This window comes from Podarcis erhardii (assembly GCF_964252035.2).
Source record: "Podarcis erhardii genome assembly, chromosome: 13".
In the NCBI taxonomy this organism is placed as follows: Eukaryota; Metazoa; Chordata; class Lepidosauria; order Squamata; family Lacertidae; genus Podarcis; species Podarcis erhardii.
In genome coordinates, this window is record NC_138502.1 from 35,405,147 (window position 1) to 35,422,853 (window position 17,707).

The following is a 17,707-nucleotide window of genomic DNA, read 5'->3' on the forward strand; positions in this document are numbered from 1 at the left end:
TCTTAACCTGAAGCACCACTTTAGCTAATGGGGCCTCCTGCTGCCGCTGCGCCGCCAGAGCACGATTTCTGTTCTCCTCCTGAAGCAAAGTTTGTAACCTGAAGCACTATTTCTGGGTTAGCGGAGTCTGTAACCTGAAGCGTATGTAACCCGAGGTACCACTGTAATGTCATCTGGAGCATCTGTGATTAGGCCAGTCCTCTGGCAGGTGGATGGCCTGCCTTTTATTTCCCTTGTATATATTCTGAACCTCTGCCCGAAGGTCATCTCCTGGACCCGGTCAGCTATCCGGCTGCTGAATTCTGCACTAGCTGCAATTTCTGCACAGCTTCCAGAGGCAGTCCTGGATCTAGTTTCAGTTTATTGGTTTTCATCCAGTCAATTACTGAGCGTAGACGCCAGTCTAGCACATCCATTGGCACACCTGGGGATGTAAAGGAGAAGTAATGGTAAGTAAAGGGTAAAGGACCCCTGGACGGTTAAGTCCAGTCAAAGGCAACTATGGGTTTGTGGCGCTCATCTCGCTTTCAGGCCGAGGGAGCCGGCGTTTGTCCACAGAAAGCTTTCCGGGTCATGTGGCCAGCATGACTAAACTGCTTCTGGTGCAACAGAACACCATGACGGAAACTAGAGCGCATGGAAATGCTGTTTACCTTCCCGCCGCAGCGGTACCTATTTATTTACTTGGACTGGCATGCTTTTGAACTGCTAGGTTGGCAGAAGCTGGGACAGAGCAACGGGAGCTCACCCCATCACGGGATTTGAACCGCTGACCTTCTGATCGGCAAGCCCAAGAGGCTCAGTGGTTTATACCACAGCGCCACCCGTGCTGCATGCCACCAGCACATTGATGACAATGCAGTCCAACTTCCCCAGAGGACCCCAATCAGAATTTTGATTAGAACTTAGCATGGGGGATAAAATCAACCCCTGTGATAGCCCACCTTAGAGGACTCATTGGGCTGACCAAGACCCACCCTCAGGAGACACCCTTCTGCAAAGTAAGGCAGGATGACCTACTCCCAATTCAGATGGATTGCTTAGTTGGTTAGACTAGAGCATGGTGGCGATAAAGCCAAAGTTGCAGGTTCCATCCTCGTAATGGGGTTGGACTTGATGATCCTAGCCGCTCTAGAAGGATCCCAGGGTTGATGGTTTTGAAGGGATCAAGTAGAATCAACAGGGTCACATTCCCCATCTCTCTCCTGACAAAGGCAACCAAAGTAGTAGTGTCCTTTTCCAAAGCCAGACCTGGATCCCAAGTGAAATGGATCTAGGAACTTGATCTCATCCAAAAGAGTCTGGATCTAGTAAGGGTGATGGGAGTTGTAGTCCAAAACATCACTGGGGCTTGTAAGGCTGGCATATAGGGTACTTCAGGGGCTTCAGTCAGTCTTGTGTTCATTTTGTGGAGAAAGAGCTATGCAGAAAGACCACCTGTTGGTAGGAAAAGTCTCCCCAGCCCTCCAGCCCACCCCAAATCTCTCTCAGGCCACTAAGAATTCATAGGGGGTCCTGCAATGCTGTAACTTTGCATACCACTTACTAGGAAGGAATTCCGCTGTGTAGTTTTGCATCATGCAAAGCTGCAGTTCTTGCCTTCCCTTCATTGCTTGTGGTTAATCTCAACCCTGGTCATGTAACAGGCAGGGCTGGCCCAAGACATTTCGGCACCTGAGGAGAACCCCAAAATGGTGCCTCCCTCCCTGCCTGAGAAGATCTGCATCAAGGACAAGCAGAGGAGTGCGGAGAAAGACAACCCAACATTGGGATCTGATGACCTTGCCGCCTGAGGCAGTCGCCTCATCTTGCCTCATGGGTGGGGCGGCCCTAGTAACAGGATAACTTGATAGCCCTGGAAAAACATGAAAACTTGCAAATCAAGGCCGCTCAGATCTTTTACAATGGGGGATTTGTAATCAAATATTTGGCAGGTTATTTTGAGTTTATATCCAAGCCTCACTATAGGAAAAACATGTGGAAAACAAATATTAACACAGAACACTATCTTCTTCCTTTTGTGTCTTGGCTGCTCTGCTATAATTAAAAAGTACTTTTTGAGTTGCCAGGAGGCTCTTGGCCTGACCCAGGGCTCATCTGCACCATCACAAATCTCGCTTCACATCTTGCATTTTTGGGCTCGGAACTACATGACATTTCTACTGTCCGGCTGCCATCTTGGGTGTTGTGGAGCAAAACCCCACTTTTATCTCACTCGTAGTAGTGCAAAAAGGTTTTATAAAATGATAACGGGATGTTTCCCCTCATAATGTGTGTTTAGCTTATCAGTCTACCCAGTGCTATTTTTTATATATACAGAAAAAGAGGTGCTGGAATTCACCATGAACGCCTCCCTTGTTCTCTTATAATGACGATGGCGCCCACCTGAGAGGAGCTGGAACTGAGTTCCAGTGAGTTCTGGCTAAAAAAAGCCCTGAGTCTACCAACTGAGAAATGTCTGCAGGCCTGGAAGCTTTGTAAAAAATTATTAATAATAACAATGGTTCAGGTCTCTAAGCAGAGCATAAGATTCAGCTCTCAGTATCGTTTAAAGAAGTCGTGGATTTTGCTGGGATTGCGGTTTGAGGTGCAGGTGTGGCAGAATTAAGCAATATATAGGGTTGTCAGGTCAGGAGTATCCCAGACCCCAAGATTTAAGGTCCCAAACCTGAGAACTAGGGGTGGCCCCTGGTGATATCATTAAGCATGACACATTTACCACAATTCAGCACCTGGAAAGGAAGTGCAGAGGTATTTGCAACATATGCTTGTTGTGAACTGCTCTATAGTTTGGTGGTTTCCCCCCCCCCCCCTTTTACTTTTCAAAAGAATCTTAAATTTCTTTGATCGTAAAAACTAAAAAAAGATGAAAAAACCAATTAGATCCAAAGAACGAGAGTCACTAACAGGCTTAAGCCACCTCAGTAACTATAGGTGACTCCCCATTTAGGCGCATGACTGCGTATAGGCATGGCGCAGGGAAATAAATAATTCGATTTAAACCGCGAAAAGGGTGCGAAAAGATCAAGGAAAGCAGCTAGGAATCCCAGGAGCCTTTGCAACTGCAATCCCAGAACCCTTTGCAGCAACCATTGAGGTCTGGGGAGAATTTTGAAGGTTGGGAAAAGAGGTTTGGAGGGAACATTTGTGGTGGAATTTGGGGTTCTTTTGGCAGAGTTTGACTGACAGCCACCACTGCCACCATTCATGCCTGTCTGGTAAGTGCTGCTAGTCCCCTCCCCCCCGGGGGGGTTTCCAGAGGCTTAAGAGGTTGTTTGCAGGCTTTTTAGATGGCGTAAGTGGAATGTCGCCCGTACAGTTTCCATTCTCCTGCATATATTTCCTTCACAGTATTTTCAGGGTTTCAAGAGGAAGAAAGAGCTTCAAAGGTCTATAGCCTAGTGCACATGGTATAAATAAATAAATGCTTCCCGTGTTTCCTCAAATGAGTCCTTTTATCTTTTGTCCCCTGGCTGCCGTTAGTTTTTGTGTTATTTTTCCCCCTAAAATAGCACATGGCTATTTATTTATTTATTTATTTATTTATTGATTTATTGATTGATTGATTGATTGATTGATTGCACCACTTGTCGATATTTACGTTCTGGCGCGTCTTCCAGCTCTGAACTGCAATCACTTGCTCTACAACTCCCCACCTCCCAACTAATACCCCCTCTTTTTCCTCAGCCGCTATGTCCGTTTGAGACTTCGGAGGCAGCCTGTAGCTAATGGCAACAGCTGGGGAGGCATCGCACAACCTCCCTAGGCCTCACAATAATGGAAGGGGGCTTCTCTGCCATAATTTATGATTAAAAATATCTGTACCATGTGTACAAATGGGTGGGCGGATGTCACAGCATAAACTCAGGTATTTGACCTTCTGTTATCTGTCTCTGAAGGAAAAGGCAGAATGGACGCTACAAGTAGATATATATAGAAGTATATTTATTTAGAAACTTAGAGCCATGCAGTTCTCTTCATCGCTTTCGTGGCAAGTGGGGGTTGTGAGGAGGCCTTCAGAGAGCCCGACGGCATCCCCTCCAATATTTCTCCAATAACAACAACAATTTTATTACAGTATATATATGACAAGCCATCTGACTGGGTTGCCCCAGCCATTCTGAGCAGCTCACAACAAAAAATTAAAAACACAATAAAACATCAACCATTGAAAACTTCTCTAAACGGGGCTGCCTTCAGGTGTCTTTTAAAAGTCAAATCGTTCACATTGGACTGGGGGGAAGCATTCTTCAGGGCCAGGGCCGGATTTACGTATATGCTAAACAAGCTATAGCTTAGGGCCCCACTCTCTTGGGGCCCCCCCAAAAATTTAAAGGAAGAAAACCCTGGATGTACATTTCCAAAATATAAGATAAACAATCTTATATTTATATAAGATAAATATAAGATAACAAATAAAATAAAACCTACATACAGCAACAGTGTTTTGTGTTGTGCAGGCTCCTATGATGTAAGTAATGGGCCCCGCCTGCTAGCCTGCTCCCTAAAATATCACTGGTTTGCTCATTTCTATATATAGGGTGCCTACATTCTGCATGGACTAATTGCCTATTAGGTCCATAAATTACCATATAGCGCATATTCAACACAAAAAACAGCAACAATTTGTTGTTGACAAAGGACAGCTGGACATACCGGTATAAATGGCCCCATTACCTTCAGTAGCTTAGGGCCTCATCAAACCTAAACCCAGCCCTGCTCAGGCCAGGCACCACTATGGAGAAGGCCATCTGCCTGTTTCCAATGAAAATAGGGGCATCCTATTCCGTCCATGTGGTGTGATGGGAGCAAAAATTGTCATGAACTTCATTCCCAAAGCCCATAACAAACTACAGCTCCCAGGATTCTTTGGGGGAAGGCATTGGTTTTAAACGTTTGGTGTGGATGTGATGCTAGTCCCAGGCAGTGTCCCTTGTGCTCATCCTTCTTTGTGCAAAGACCAGGCCTTCTCTCCCCATGTTCCCATGTCGAAGTCTTGTATGCATGTATCAAAACAGTAGTTATCTGCCGCTTGCCCTACCATTCCTGGATTAGGAGATGGAGGCTGTAGCTTCCTGGTGAGCTGTTGTGCTCCAGCTTTTCTTCTTGAGGATTAGCTCCTGTTACTTGCTAGGCCCCATGCTACAGTTCATTCATGTCCTAGTCATTCAATTATTATTCTTCCGCCTCCTCCTTCTCCTCGCTTCACTTTGTGAAGAGAACTCACCAAAACATCCCCACGCTGTGACTAATTGTGTCGCAGAAAACATCAAATAGGTGAATGAGCCACTTCTGCACCCATGGTAACAACTTCCAGAGACGGTTTGTTTTGCAGGAGAAACAGCAAAGAGTGTTGTGGCATCTTACAGACTGGGACATTTATTATGACCTGAGTTCACAAAAGCACCTGCCATGTGCTGATCTTTAAGGTGCCACAAAGCTTTTCCTTACCATTTTCTTCCACACCCATCTTCTAAATGGCATTACCACGGAGGGGTTAGGAGTTGTTATTCAAGACTACAAATCCTCATTAAGCCTCTATGGTGAAACGACAATGTTTTTTTTTCCTGGTAGGGCTCCAGAACATTTTGCAACTGCATGCTGGCAGAAATTCTACATGGCAAAGGGCAAGACGTTTTATGCATTTATTTCTTTATAACAATATTTGTAATATCATAAAAAAAATCAGAGCAGTTTACAACAACTGTACACAAATAGGGACACACATACAAAAAACAATAACATCCAGGTTAAAAAAAAACCACAAATACCAGAGAACATTAACTATGAAAGATTTTCTTAGTTGCCTGCATAAGCCTAGTGGCACAGAAAAGTTTTCAGCAAACATTGAAAGATAACATCAAAAGGCACCCGCTGCATTCATGCAGTTGAAAGCACATTTTGTGGTGGTTTTGTTACTTGTGGTTTCGTATTTACTCCTGCCGTTTTTGTTGTGCATAGATGCCCTTCTCCAGGCATCCACAGGAATCTCTGGTCAAGGCACGATGCATCTTGCAGGTGTCACTCACCTGTTTACTTGGCTGTATGATTTGTCCTGGCCCAGAGCAGATTTTGTGGTGAGCAACCCCACTTATTCCATTTTTTAAAATAATTTCATGATGTCATCATCATTTATGAGCATTCTGCAAGCCAAATGACCATGACTGAATAACTTTATTGTTGTGATTTTAAGGGTTGAGTCCCCAGTCATGGAGATATACAATATAAAATGCAATACATTTGGGAGTTCAGGGACATGTAAGCTTTTGAGTTGAAGGGCGTGTGCCTTCATTTTTAGTGCTTTGGCCTATATTGGCTCCCAGTATGTTTCCAAGCACAATTCCAAGTGTTGGTGCTGACCTTTAAAGCCCTAAACGGCCTTGGCCCAGTATACCTGAAGGAGCTTCTCCACCCCCATCATTCACCCGGACACTGAGGTCCAGCACCGAGGCAGTGGCGTAGCGTGGGGGGTGCAGGGGGGGCCGGCCGCACCGGGCGCAACATCTGGGGGTTAGGGTTAGGGGGCGCAAATCCATGGGTTAGGGGGCGCAAATTACTTGCCTTGCCCCGGGTGCTGACAACCCACGCTACGCCACTGCACCAAGGGCCTTCTGGCTCTTCCCTCACTGTGAGAAGCAAGGTTACAGAGAACCAGGCAGAGGGCCTTCTTGGTAGTGGCGCCCACCCTGTGGAATGCCCTCCCCTCAGATGTCAAGGAAATAAATAACTACCTGGCTTTTAGAAGACATCTGAAGGCAGCCCTGTTTAGGGAAGTTTCTAATGCTTGGTGTTTTATTGTGTTTTTAATATTCTGTTGGGAGCCGCCCAGAGTGGCTGGGGAAACCCAGCCAGATGGGCAGGGTATTTAATATTATTATTATGGAATTGGGAACTTGTAACCAACTCCAGGACCATGCTTTATTATTTATTGCTAGCTTGGCCAGAAATAAAGAACAGATTAAGGAAGTGACAGTGTTCCCCTTTTGAGTCTCAGGGAAATGAAAGAGTCTGGGCCAAATACACCGTAAAGGCCTTGCAAAAAGGAAACTCTAATTTTACAGCACCCTGTTGATGCCTTTTGATCCAAGCTGTCTGCTAAGGAGAGCATTTCCTCCCCACCCCTGTTTTTTAAAGCACAAGTGTTGATCCTGCCCATTTAAGGTGCTGGATCCAACCCGGAAACCAGTTTCACACAAGACAAACGTGGATATGAGCATCTTTCCCACTTGTATCACATGGGACAGCAACTGCGAAACGCAGGTGTTGCAGGCCGGTTTAGGCGCAAATTGGTTTAAGCCAAATACTGTATGCGAAAATGCCTCAAGACTTCCCTTTTCTTTTTTTGCATTCATTTCTCACTGAACAGCATTGCATGGCTATGCTCCCAACTGGCCACCAGAGGGCAGGCGCTCCCCCTGTTTCATCCACCTCCTTTGCTTCTCTGTCTCTCCCCCTCCCTCCCATTCCAAGCCCTGCTCAGCTGAGCTTTGACAGTTTCTTGCTGCAGCCCCCAAATGCTGGGTTTTCTGCCAGTCGAATTCTGTCACAGACCAGGAGGAATCTTGCTGGATCTGCTCATTCCTCGCCAGGAGCCTGGAGGTGGCAACTGCTGAGAGAGAAGGAGCCCGGGAGCCGACTGGGGAGAAACTGCTTGGGGAGGCAGAGCGGAAAGTTGTTGCCAAGAAAAGGTGGCGCTTTGGAGGGTCACAGGGATGCACCCTGAATCGCTGAAGATTTCGTGGGGAGCCCTCGTCCTGCTCTGGCTGCTGCAGGAGGAGGCTGTGGGGTCAGCAAAGGAGAGGCGAGGAGCAGGTACCACCTACATCTTCCGGGGACACTGCCACCCTCGTGCGACACTGTGTGCAAAGTGTGGACAGAAGTGGGGTGAATGCCAGGGATGTGTCTGGCAAAGAGCATGCGTGGGGGTGTGTAGCTGTGAGTGGAACAGGGATCCAGGCATGCTCAGGCAGCTTGAGAGGAGGTGTTGTGAGCATGCAAGGGGAGGCAATGGGGAACAGGGAGCAGATCTGTGAAGGTGCGTAGACAGGTGTGCGAAATCAGGATCAAATGTGATAAGGTGATGTGCAAGCCTGTTAACATTTATGATGGATGCGGAAGTGCTGGGTGGGCATAGGGGTGAGGGAGTACATGATTCGATATGTGCACAAGTGTACCGAAATTATTTGGACCTGCGAACAGAAAGGGTTTAGAGTAAGTATATGCCAGACAGGCATATGAAAGTCCTCCGTTCGTGCAAAAACAAATGCATGTGCATTCAGATGGTAGTGCTCGCAGCAATGAGTGTGAGCAGGTGTGCTGGTGCCTGTGTGTGCACTTGGTCGCAGCTGTGCACTACAATTCTGCACAATTCTTGTGTGCACAGTCTTGCAATGTTCCTGCGTAGCACTGTGCACATCAAATTGCCGGTGTGCTTCTGGCAATTTTGCACCGGTTTTGTAAACGGTTCAACATGGTTTGCCAGGTTCAGCCAGTTTTGTAAAGGTTTCCTTTTCTTCAGGTTGTTTTGGTTTGCGCTGTCCACATGCGTTGGAAATCCAGCATGCTGTGCTTAAACCCGCAGCAGGAGCCCACTGGGATTGGCTTCGCCATGTGAATCACCCTTTTGAACAAGCATGTGGCAGGGAGGTCGCTTCCAAATGTTTCATCTGCAGAGCTGCTGCACAGACTCACCCCTCGGCAAATTGTGCTCCTGCTTACAGCCTTTGCCCCAGTATACCCATTGGAAGAAAGTGGTTTTGTGTATTTGGGGCAGAAGCTGGCTGTGCACTACACTGATTGGCTGGGGGCTTAAATGACAAGCCCACCTCCACTGGAGCAGAATATATATCAGATCCATGCAGAGATTTAAGACACATACAATATATTATTTCTAAAAGGCAGGCAGCCCACCTGATTCAATGATAAAAAGCATTGTAGGGACACTTCTTTTTAAGTATATGTTCTTCTATCCTGACATTTGCCAGGATGTCTTGCACTTGTATGTATAGCAGAATATAAAAGTCCATGTGTGTGTGTGTCAGTGATCCCGTTATATGTATGTTTGTGTACTTCTGTCAGCCTAGTGAGTTTATGCAAATAACCAGGTGCCGTTGTGTGTGACAACGATGGCAACCACCAGCTCCCATCTATGTGGCATTTCAGATCGATGTTACAAAACTGCCCAGCTAAAATCGCTGTGGGTGGTGAGAAATGGCAACCAGCGCCTGTCATGAATCACTCAGATGAGTGGTTCATTAAGACCACAGTTTGGGCTAAAGGCAAAGTTGCTGGCCTCAAATGCAAGAGTCGTGCTGGCTGCCCTGAGGAGAAGACACCGGTTTCCTCGCTGCATCTACTTCCTTCCTAGCATCTACTTGGGCACTTTTCAGCAGGTGTGAATGGGGACCAGTTCCTCTGTGCATGAAAGCAGGATTCAGGCATATCGGTGCAGCGACAGAGATGGTGTATCCGTTTCCTCCTGTGTGCATGTGTGGCAGTAAACAGGTTTGCACTGTGCACACGGCGACAACAAGTGTGAATTCACTGCCTCGAGATGTACTGTGACAGCCAAGAGGTGTAGATGGCTTTAAAATGGGGTTGTGGAAGACAGGTCTATCAGTGGATTTATAGTCCTTACTGTTTCACCTGCTGGTTGTATCTGGGCATTTTTTTAATGGCTGTTTTTGTACTTTAATTGTGAACTGCTCCAAGAGCACAAAAGGGATGCAAGTGCAGGATAACTAAATGGGACCCTCAAGGTTCAGAGGCAGCTGGTTGGGTGTTAGACTCATTAAGTTGGAAGGGCCCCTAAGCACCATCCAGTCCAGCGGTTCTCAACCTGTGGGTCCCCAGATGTTGTTGGACTACAACTCCCATCACCCCTGAGCTCTGGCCTTGCTAGCTAGGGGTACATGGGAGTTGTAGTTCAACAACATCTGGGGACCCACAGGTTGAAAAAGGCTGAACCCTGCAGTGCAGGAATGCTGCCCACAGCTGTCCCTGGGTGGGCTTGAACCACGAACCTTCTGGTTAGCAGCCGGGCGCACTAACCCATTGTGCCACAGGATTAGGGGAGTGAAAGGCAACCCGCAGCAGTGGGAAATTGCCTCTGCTTTGCAGAGGCATCTGAGTGATCACTATTGGAAACAGGATGTGAGGCTGCATGGGCTCTTGGACTGATCCAGGAAGGCTCTTCTTATGTTCTCAAATTGTGGGAGCTCCTATGGATGTATTGAACTGAGCAGTCATAGAGCGGAAAGGTGTCGTAGACATCCCATGTTGCATTCACAAGGTACGATTTGGAGAAACGATGCACACATTTTTTAACACACAGCCCTCCAAAAAAAGAGAGTCTTGTAGCAGCTTTAAGATTCATACTGTTTTGAGACTAGAGTCCACTTGATCTGATGCATAAAGCGCTGTTCTCAGTCAGTGTGTATGAGCAGTGGGGCCAAAAGGCAGTGAAATGCTAGGGGGAAATTTGTGACTTGCCATATGCAGAACCAAGATATATATAACATGCCCTCCCAACATTTCTCCTATGAAAATAGGGATGTTGTTGTACCCTGCCCCTCTGACTGGGTTGCCCCAGCCAGTCTGGGTGGCTTCCAACATATATAAAAACATAATTAAACATTAAGCATTCAAAACCTTCCCTATGCAGGGCTGTCTTCAGATGTCTCCTAAAAGTTGTATAGTTACTTGTCTCCTTGGCTGGGTGGGGAGGGGTGTTGCATAACTCCATACCATTCAAAAAAAAATCTCCAATAAAAATAGGGACATCTTAAAGAAAAGCGGGACATTCCAGGATCAAATCAGAAACCGGGACAGGTTCTGTAAATCTGGGACTGTCCCTGGAAACTAGTGACACTGGGAAGGTCTGATATAATGTAAGAACAGATTGAACAATTCACAGAAGCCATTGTAATTTAGCTATGCTTTGTTATACTGGTTTCACACAAGTAGAAGGAAAGAAGCCCACAGTTCTGATTAGGTTCGGACTGAGTCTAATCAAATTTGCTGAGGTGCTTCTTGGGTTGAAGAATGAGGACTTTGAGATCAGCAGCAGGATGTCCTGAGATGCTGAAATGCCCTCCTATATGAATGTTACCCTTGAAAATGAAAGATCTGTGTCTATTTATTTCTTTATTTGCACAGAGACAGACCTGTTTGTCCGACATAGACAGCAGAAAGGCACTGTTGGCAGGTGATTCCATTTTTCCTGTTTTGGGATGAAAGGGCGAATGAGACCCTGATGGCATGGAGGATGTTATTAGCTCCTGAAATAGCGCTGGCATCTGGGTTAATTGCATAGCTTTGCCCCTGAATTTGTATCTCTGCTAGGTGTTTTGTTGCGGTTAGTGAATTAATAACCAGTTTAGATTAGGAGAGTTGCCTTTAACTGAAGAACAGACTCACCATTCAAGGACTGCGTGAGAGAAACGTCATTTTCCTGTGAATGAGCTACAGACACAATTGATGATACAGTGGAACAGTTTTAGCTGGGAGCTTATTACTATTTTTTATTAAATTTATATGCCACCCTTCATTTAGAGACCACAGCTTTAGGGGACAACAGGCCACACACACTGTCACTTTATTTTCTAGGCCTGCCTTCATCTAGGGCAGAGATTTTCAACCTTTTTGAGTCCACTGCTGCCTTGACCAACTACATTCTTTCTGCAGCACCCCTGTGGGGCTCAGGAGCCCAGTTATGTCAATCCTTGTCTGCAGAGCTGGCAGCCTCTCACCCTTTCTTCATCACCCTCCCTTGTGGAGTGTTCCCTCAGCCTCCTCTCCCCTCTCCTTGGGAGTCCCCCAGGCAGCCACCCCTGTCTCTGAGCTGCCCACCCCAAAGACAGGTGCTTCCTCACACTGCCCCACAGGGGCCTGGGACTTGTCTGTCCACCCCCAACAGCAAAGGCTGGTGGACTGGCTGGCTGGGCACCCTCACCTGCTTCCTTCAGCTCCTGGCAACCAGCACCCCCTGGCCAGCTCCAGAGGCACAATTTGCCCGCGGAGCCTGTAGCCAGGACTGCTGCATCAAACAGCTGTGCAAGCTTTGGGGAGGCAGAGATGCAAGAGGGCATCAGAAGAGGGAGGGAAGGAAAGAGGGACAGGAGCCAGTGTTGCCCATGGCACCTCTGACCATCATTCAAGGCACCCCAGGGTGCCACGGTGCTCTGGTTGAAAACCACTGATCTAGGGAATTCGTGCCTGACTTGCTAGGAATTCTTTAGATTTTTTGCTGGGGATTGGGGTCCCTTCCAATTCTACAGTTCCATGGTTCTACTGTATAACTTTTAGGATATGTTCACATTAGGGGCTTAAAACACAGTGAGGTTGTCCCCGCGTGCATTTCAAGTCGCATTTGCACAGTATTGTTATACAGAGAGGAGGAGGAGATGTTTTCACCTGACGCACATAACTTGGATTATTTCCCTGTCTCTGCAATTCCATGCTGAACTCATATTCACGAAGCTTCCTTCTGTTCATATGTGCACAAAAGCTTAAATACAAAGTGAACACAGCTTAAGTTTTCTAGGCCAGTTGAAGCTGGTTTCAGGGGGGAGACCCACACCAAACAGTCACATTTCTCAAGAAACTACAGGATTGGGGCTAATGGTGTGTGTATGCTGCTTCAAAAGCTAGCCGTGGGAACATACGGGAGAAAGCGGCAATGCGTTCATACCCATGGAAACTTCGGAACAGCTCATGGATGACATCCCCTACTTGCATCTTCACTCTGAAATAGGCAAACCAGATGAATCATCGTTCTAGCTCTGCCTTTATTTTTAAGATTTTCAGCTATTAGAAGTGTCAGAGCCTGCCCCATGAGACAGCTGTCGGAGAAATGGACCTTGCTGGGTTCAAGACAAAGCTAGATATAGCTAGGAAGACAATTTCTTTGTCATTTTTTCCCTTCTGATGCCTTGTGGTTGAGTCACACATTCATTTCTTTGAGTGGCAGCCTCGGGCCTGTAGTCCAAAGAGTTTGTGGTGCGAGGATCTAACAGGGATGGAAATCAATGCAGAGCAGCCAGAACAACAAACAGAAAGATGTGTTTTACTGTTATTTAATTCTATCACTTCTTAGTGAGCAATTGAGGAGAATACTGTCTGTGGGCTTTTCTTTATGACCCTGTAAATTAAAAGCGTGGAGACTCACTGCCTTGATATGAAAGCTGAGAATTCAAGGAGAGGGAACTCACATAGTCTTAAGGAGGAAGAGGCCTCCACAAGCCCCCAGCCTCTGCAAGGGCTGCAAACCTGGAGAGCCTGATTCCTACTGTTGTTTCAGCTTGCACGAAGTTTAATCCTCTTCTCGGTATTCCATCACTCATCCACATTTTGGGTGGTTTCTGGTAAGATGTCCTGAAAGAAGGTATCCACTAGGCTTCACCGAGGCTGCATATACACTGCAAGGTAAAAGGTAAATGTCAGGTGATGGTGTGGTTGCTCGAGAGCAAACAGGCAAGACTCCAACCTGTCTTTTCCAGGCTTTATTATCTGTACAAACTATCTTACAGTGCAGAGTGTCACAAGTCCATGTCTGCTCAGTCGCTAACAGAATCTGGGAGTGGGCGATCCTTATACCTTCCCCAGCATAACAGTCGTGTGACCCCCATCCTCCTCTCTCTGCGCGCAAACCTACTGCACAACGTGGGCGCTGGCAAAGGGGGACTTGCCTCCCATCCCCTTTGCTCAGACTCGGTGTTGAGGCTCTTCCTAGCATCTTCTGATCCCTGTACCCCTTCCCCACTGGAGGCGGGGCTTCTCTCCTCGCCAGAGGAAGAACTGCTTTGCAAGCTCTTCGGAGGCTCCCTGTAACACAACTGCTCTTCCACCTCTCGCCTCTGAGCTGGTGGCAGTTCCCTGACAGTAAAGGTAAAGGACCCCTGGACGGTTAAGTCCAGTCAAAGGCGACTGTGGGGTTGCAGCACCCATCTTGCTTTCAGGCCGAGGGAGCCAGTGTTTGTCCACAGACAGCTTTCCGAGTCATGTGGCCAGCATGAGTAAACTGCTTCTGGCGCAACGGGACACCGGGATGGAAACCAGAGCGCACGGAAACTCCGATTACCTTCCTGCCACAGTGGTTCCTATTTATCTTCTTGCACTGGTGTGATTTCAAACTGCTATGTTGGCAGGAGCTGGGACAGAGCAGCGGGAGCTCACCTTGTCACACAGAGGCTCAATGGTTTAGACCACAGTGCCACGCACGTCCCTTTTATACACACTGCAAGCACACTCAAAGCAGCCCCCTCCCAAAGGATCCTGGGAGCTGTAGTTTACCCCCTCACAGAGCTACAATTCTCAGGGTGATATCCTTTGAAGGCACTTTGAAGGTATGGTGTGCTCTCAGCCTGAGGTTCAGTGCATGATGCTGCTATCCCATTTCCAGTCACGAAGCAAGATACAGTTGCCAATCTAGTCATCTTCAGCCATTGTGTACACATGCCATCTTATCCTACAATCAATGAATGCTGAGCACTTGTTTTTTCCTACGTGGTCCACATGCAATCTAGGTGTGATGTATTTTTGTGTTTTTACACTGTGAATGTGAACCGCCCTGTGGTCCTCGGATGAAGGGCAGTATAGAGGATGATGATGGTGATGATGATGATGATGATGATAATAATAATAATAATAAATCTATTGCAGTTTTTTTGCCCCTGAAAAGTGCTTCTGGAGAAACTGGTTTTAATCTGAAAATAAAAGTCCATTGTAGGTGGATTCCCACATTAACCTGCAGTGTGTTCATTTGAAAACACCACTTTCTCCTTTGTTCACCTAGGGAGAGGAAAAGGTGTGGATAACCTAATCAAGGGGTGGACTTTCAAATGCATATTAATTAACAACACCCGGCATTGTGGGTGGCAGGATCTAATGATTCTAGATTGAGGAAAAAACTACATTTTTCGGCTGCAGATGGGTTAGTGAGTCTGTTTTCAGCTTCTGCGTAGCAGATCGCAGTCAAATCCAACAAGGCATATTCTTGCCGGTTAGTAAGCTTAGGGTCAACTGACCACAGAGCTGTATAGCTGATAGGCAGAGCTTCAGACTAAATAAATGTAACTAGGGGAACGACTATCATATAGTTGTTCATCACCTAAGGAGCAATAAATGAACAGGACTTTTGAGGGAGCTCTGCAAAAGTATCTCATCTTCATATCCTTCTGTCAGCAGAGTTTCTTTGTCTAGGTGTATGCGAAATTTCAGGGCCCCTCGTTCTTGGAAAGCACCTGAACAATTTTAGTACATCTGTCAGCAAGTCAACAAGGCCAGAACATCTTTTCATAGACAGCAAAGGTTATCTGAGTCAAAAACAACTTGGCATTCTCCAGCGTCACTTTAAAACATCCCAAGTTCGCCCAGATCCTTTGCCTGCAGCCCAATTTCAGCTGGAAAACCATGTAAACAGGAAAAGTCAGCAATGCGTGGCCAGCAGGAATGAGTCTCGTGGTCCTTTCAGCGTTTGCCTGTTTCATAAAGTCTGTCTCAGCTTAATATTTTCACGCCAGGAAATAAGAGGGAAAGCAGCCAAACCATAGAGACTGACTAAGCCAAATGGCCTTCTAGGCTTGATTGGGAAACGAAAGATAGGTTGTGACATCATCATACTCAGAATTCTGCCCCCCTCAAACACCAGCCAATGAAGTGAGGCAGGGGTGGCAAAATTCTGATTGAAATGATGTCACTTCTGTCGCATCATGCATTTCTTTCATGACATGTTACCAAGGAAAACAGAATATTTTGTTGTTGTTTTCTCGTCTTGCCGTTTGCCGCTCTGTGATATTCTGCAGAAATGGGGTGCCATGAGTAAAAATAGATATGGTTGTGTACGCAGTGATTTTGTGAGGGGTGGAGAACCGTGCCCGTTGCGGCGAGCTCCTTGGAGATCGGACGGGGTGTAAATATAATCAATAAATAGGAAATGATATTATGCTGATGTTCAAAATGGCAGAAGCAAGGTTTTGAATGATACAAAGCTCTTCTTGAGATGCACTTTTCCAGTTGGAGAGGACATTCTGGTGTGGCACAAAATGCTCTGGTGAGGTCAAACAATTTCCCACCCTGTTACAATGTTGTTGTTGTTGTTGTTTAGTCGTTTAGTCGTGTCTGACTCTTTGTGACCCCATGGACCAGAGCACGGGTTACCCAGTTACAATAACTCTTTCTAAAAAATAAAATAAAATTCTACTCTTTTACTCTCAGGCTGTATACACACTATATCGTTAAAGCACATTCTTTCCCTCAAAGAATTATGGGCACTGTAGTTTGTTGAGGGTTGCTAACTCGGTAAGGGGTAAACTACAGCGCCCATAATTCTTTAAGGGAAAGAGTGTCCTTTGAAAGTGCTGCAAAGGTACAGTGGAGCCTCTAGTTATGTACCTCTCTGGATACATAACTTTCAGGTTACGAACACGGCAAACCCAGAAGTGTATACTTCCGGGTTTTTGCAGCAGCGGCGCCTCTGCCTACAGACTTTTCGGGTTGCAGACATGCCCCTGGAATGAATTTAATTTGTATCCGGAGGGTCCACGGTATAGTGTCTGCACAGGCTCAGGCTTGCACACTTATAATCCTAGAATTGTAGAGTTACAAGGGTCTTCTAGCCCAACCCTCCGCAATGCAGGAATCTCAGCTAAAGCGTCCATGAAAAAGGGCCACCCAACCTCTGCTTAAAAACCTCCAAAGAAGGTGAAATATACTCGGAGTCGAGCGTGGATTTCATGCTCTTTATTCAACTCATAGTGGTGAGGAGGAATGGAAGTTCCCCCAGAATGTCTGCTTTATATACATTATTTACACAATGGGCCCCATGTGATTGGCTAATTCTGGGATTCACCTGTAGGCCAATCAGGTTGCGAATTCACTTCCACCTGGAGCTGGATTGGGTGGCTCCTGTGGACCAATCAGACTGCTGCAATCTGGACCCTATTGTTCTAGGACCAATCAGACTGCTGCCTTTTGGATCCTATTCAACTCAGTACATAACAGAAGGAGAGTCCACAGCCTCCTGAGGGAGACCGTCCCACCGATGAACAGCTCTTACTGTCAGAAAGTTCTTCCAGGTGTTTAGGCACAATCCACTTTCTTGCAACTTGAAGCCGTCGGTTCGTGTCCTTGCCTTTGGAGCAGGAGAAAACAAGTTTGCTCCCATCCTCCATGTGGCAGCCCTTTTAGGTATTTGAAGATGGTTATCACATCTCTCAGTCTGAGTCTTATCCAGGCTAAACATACCCAGCTCTTCCAACCGTTCCTTCACATCAGACAGGACATGGAACACAATCTATACGTGACTATAATATTCATTTCACGTTTTAGAAATCAAAAGCTGACGCTTCCAGCCTTCTCAACATTTGATGGCCCAGTATAATCCAGGATCAATTCGTGTGCTCTATGCTTTTTAAAACCAGCTAGGCCTCTGAAAGTCTGATCTACAAAAAATAAAAATAAAAGGTTTCCTTTCCATTACGGCGGCCTATTTTTCCTCCCACCCCACCACCCCTTGCCAAAAGCAAGTGTCCAGGGCCTGTTTCCATCGCCATACCACTCTTTGCATCAGTGCAAAACATCTGGATTCCCAGGCCCCTCCTGGAAGCCACAGCCTAAATGCAGCTTTGTGGAAGGAAGCAGGGCTAAGATGAATATATGCCACGGCAGCCCTCATAAAAAGGAGCGGTTCCGGAGAGGAAGACCAGAA

At 46.6% G+C, this 17,707-nt stretch overlaps 1 protein-coding gene and 1 long non-coding RNA gene across 5 annotated transcripts in view; one reads left to right on the top strand and one right to left on the bottom strand.

The window, feature by feature from the left end:
* The first annotated feature begins 5,961 nt into the window (after positions 1 to 5,961).
* Positions 5,962 to 17,707, top strand: part of PLXDC1 (plexin domain containing 1) — a 66,177-nt gene continuing 54,431 nt past the window's right edge. For 2 of the 4 annotated variants that reach the window (XM_081837967.1, XM_081837969.1), the window contains exon 1: positions 7,471 to 7,812. In XM_081837967.1, coding sequence (XP_081694093.1) covers positions 7,713 to 7,812 — 100 coding nt within the window. In that variant the 5' untranslated portion in view covers positions 7,471 to 7,712. Of the gene's footprint in view, positions 6,078 to 7,470; positions 7,813 to 7,964; positions 8,036 to 17,707 lie in introns of those variants that run through there. The other 2 variants (XM_081837968.1, XM_081837970.1) reach the window with 2 other exon arrangements.
* Positions 13,061 to 15,567, bottom strand: LOC309328306. Its single transcript, XR_014150758.1, has 2 exons — positions 15,110 to 15,567; positions 13,061 to 13,418 (listed from the first exon to the last, which is right to left on the bottom strand). It is a non-coding gene; the product is annotated as an uncharacterized lncRNA (long non-coding RNA).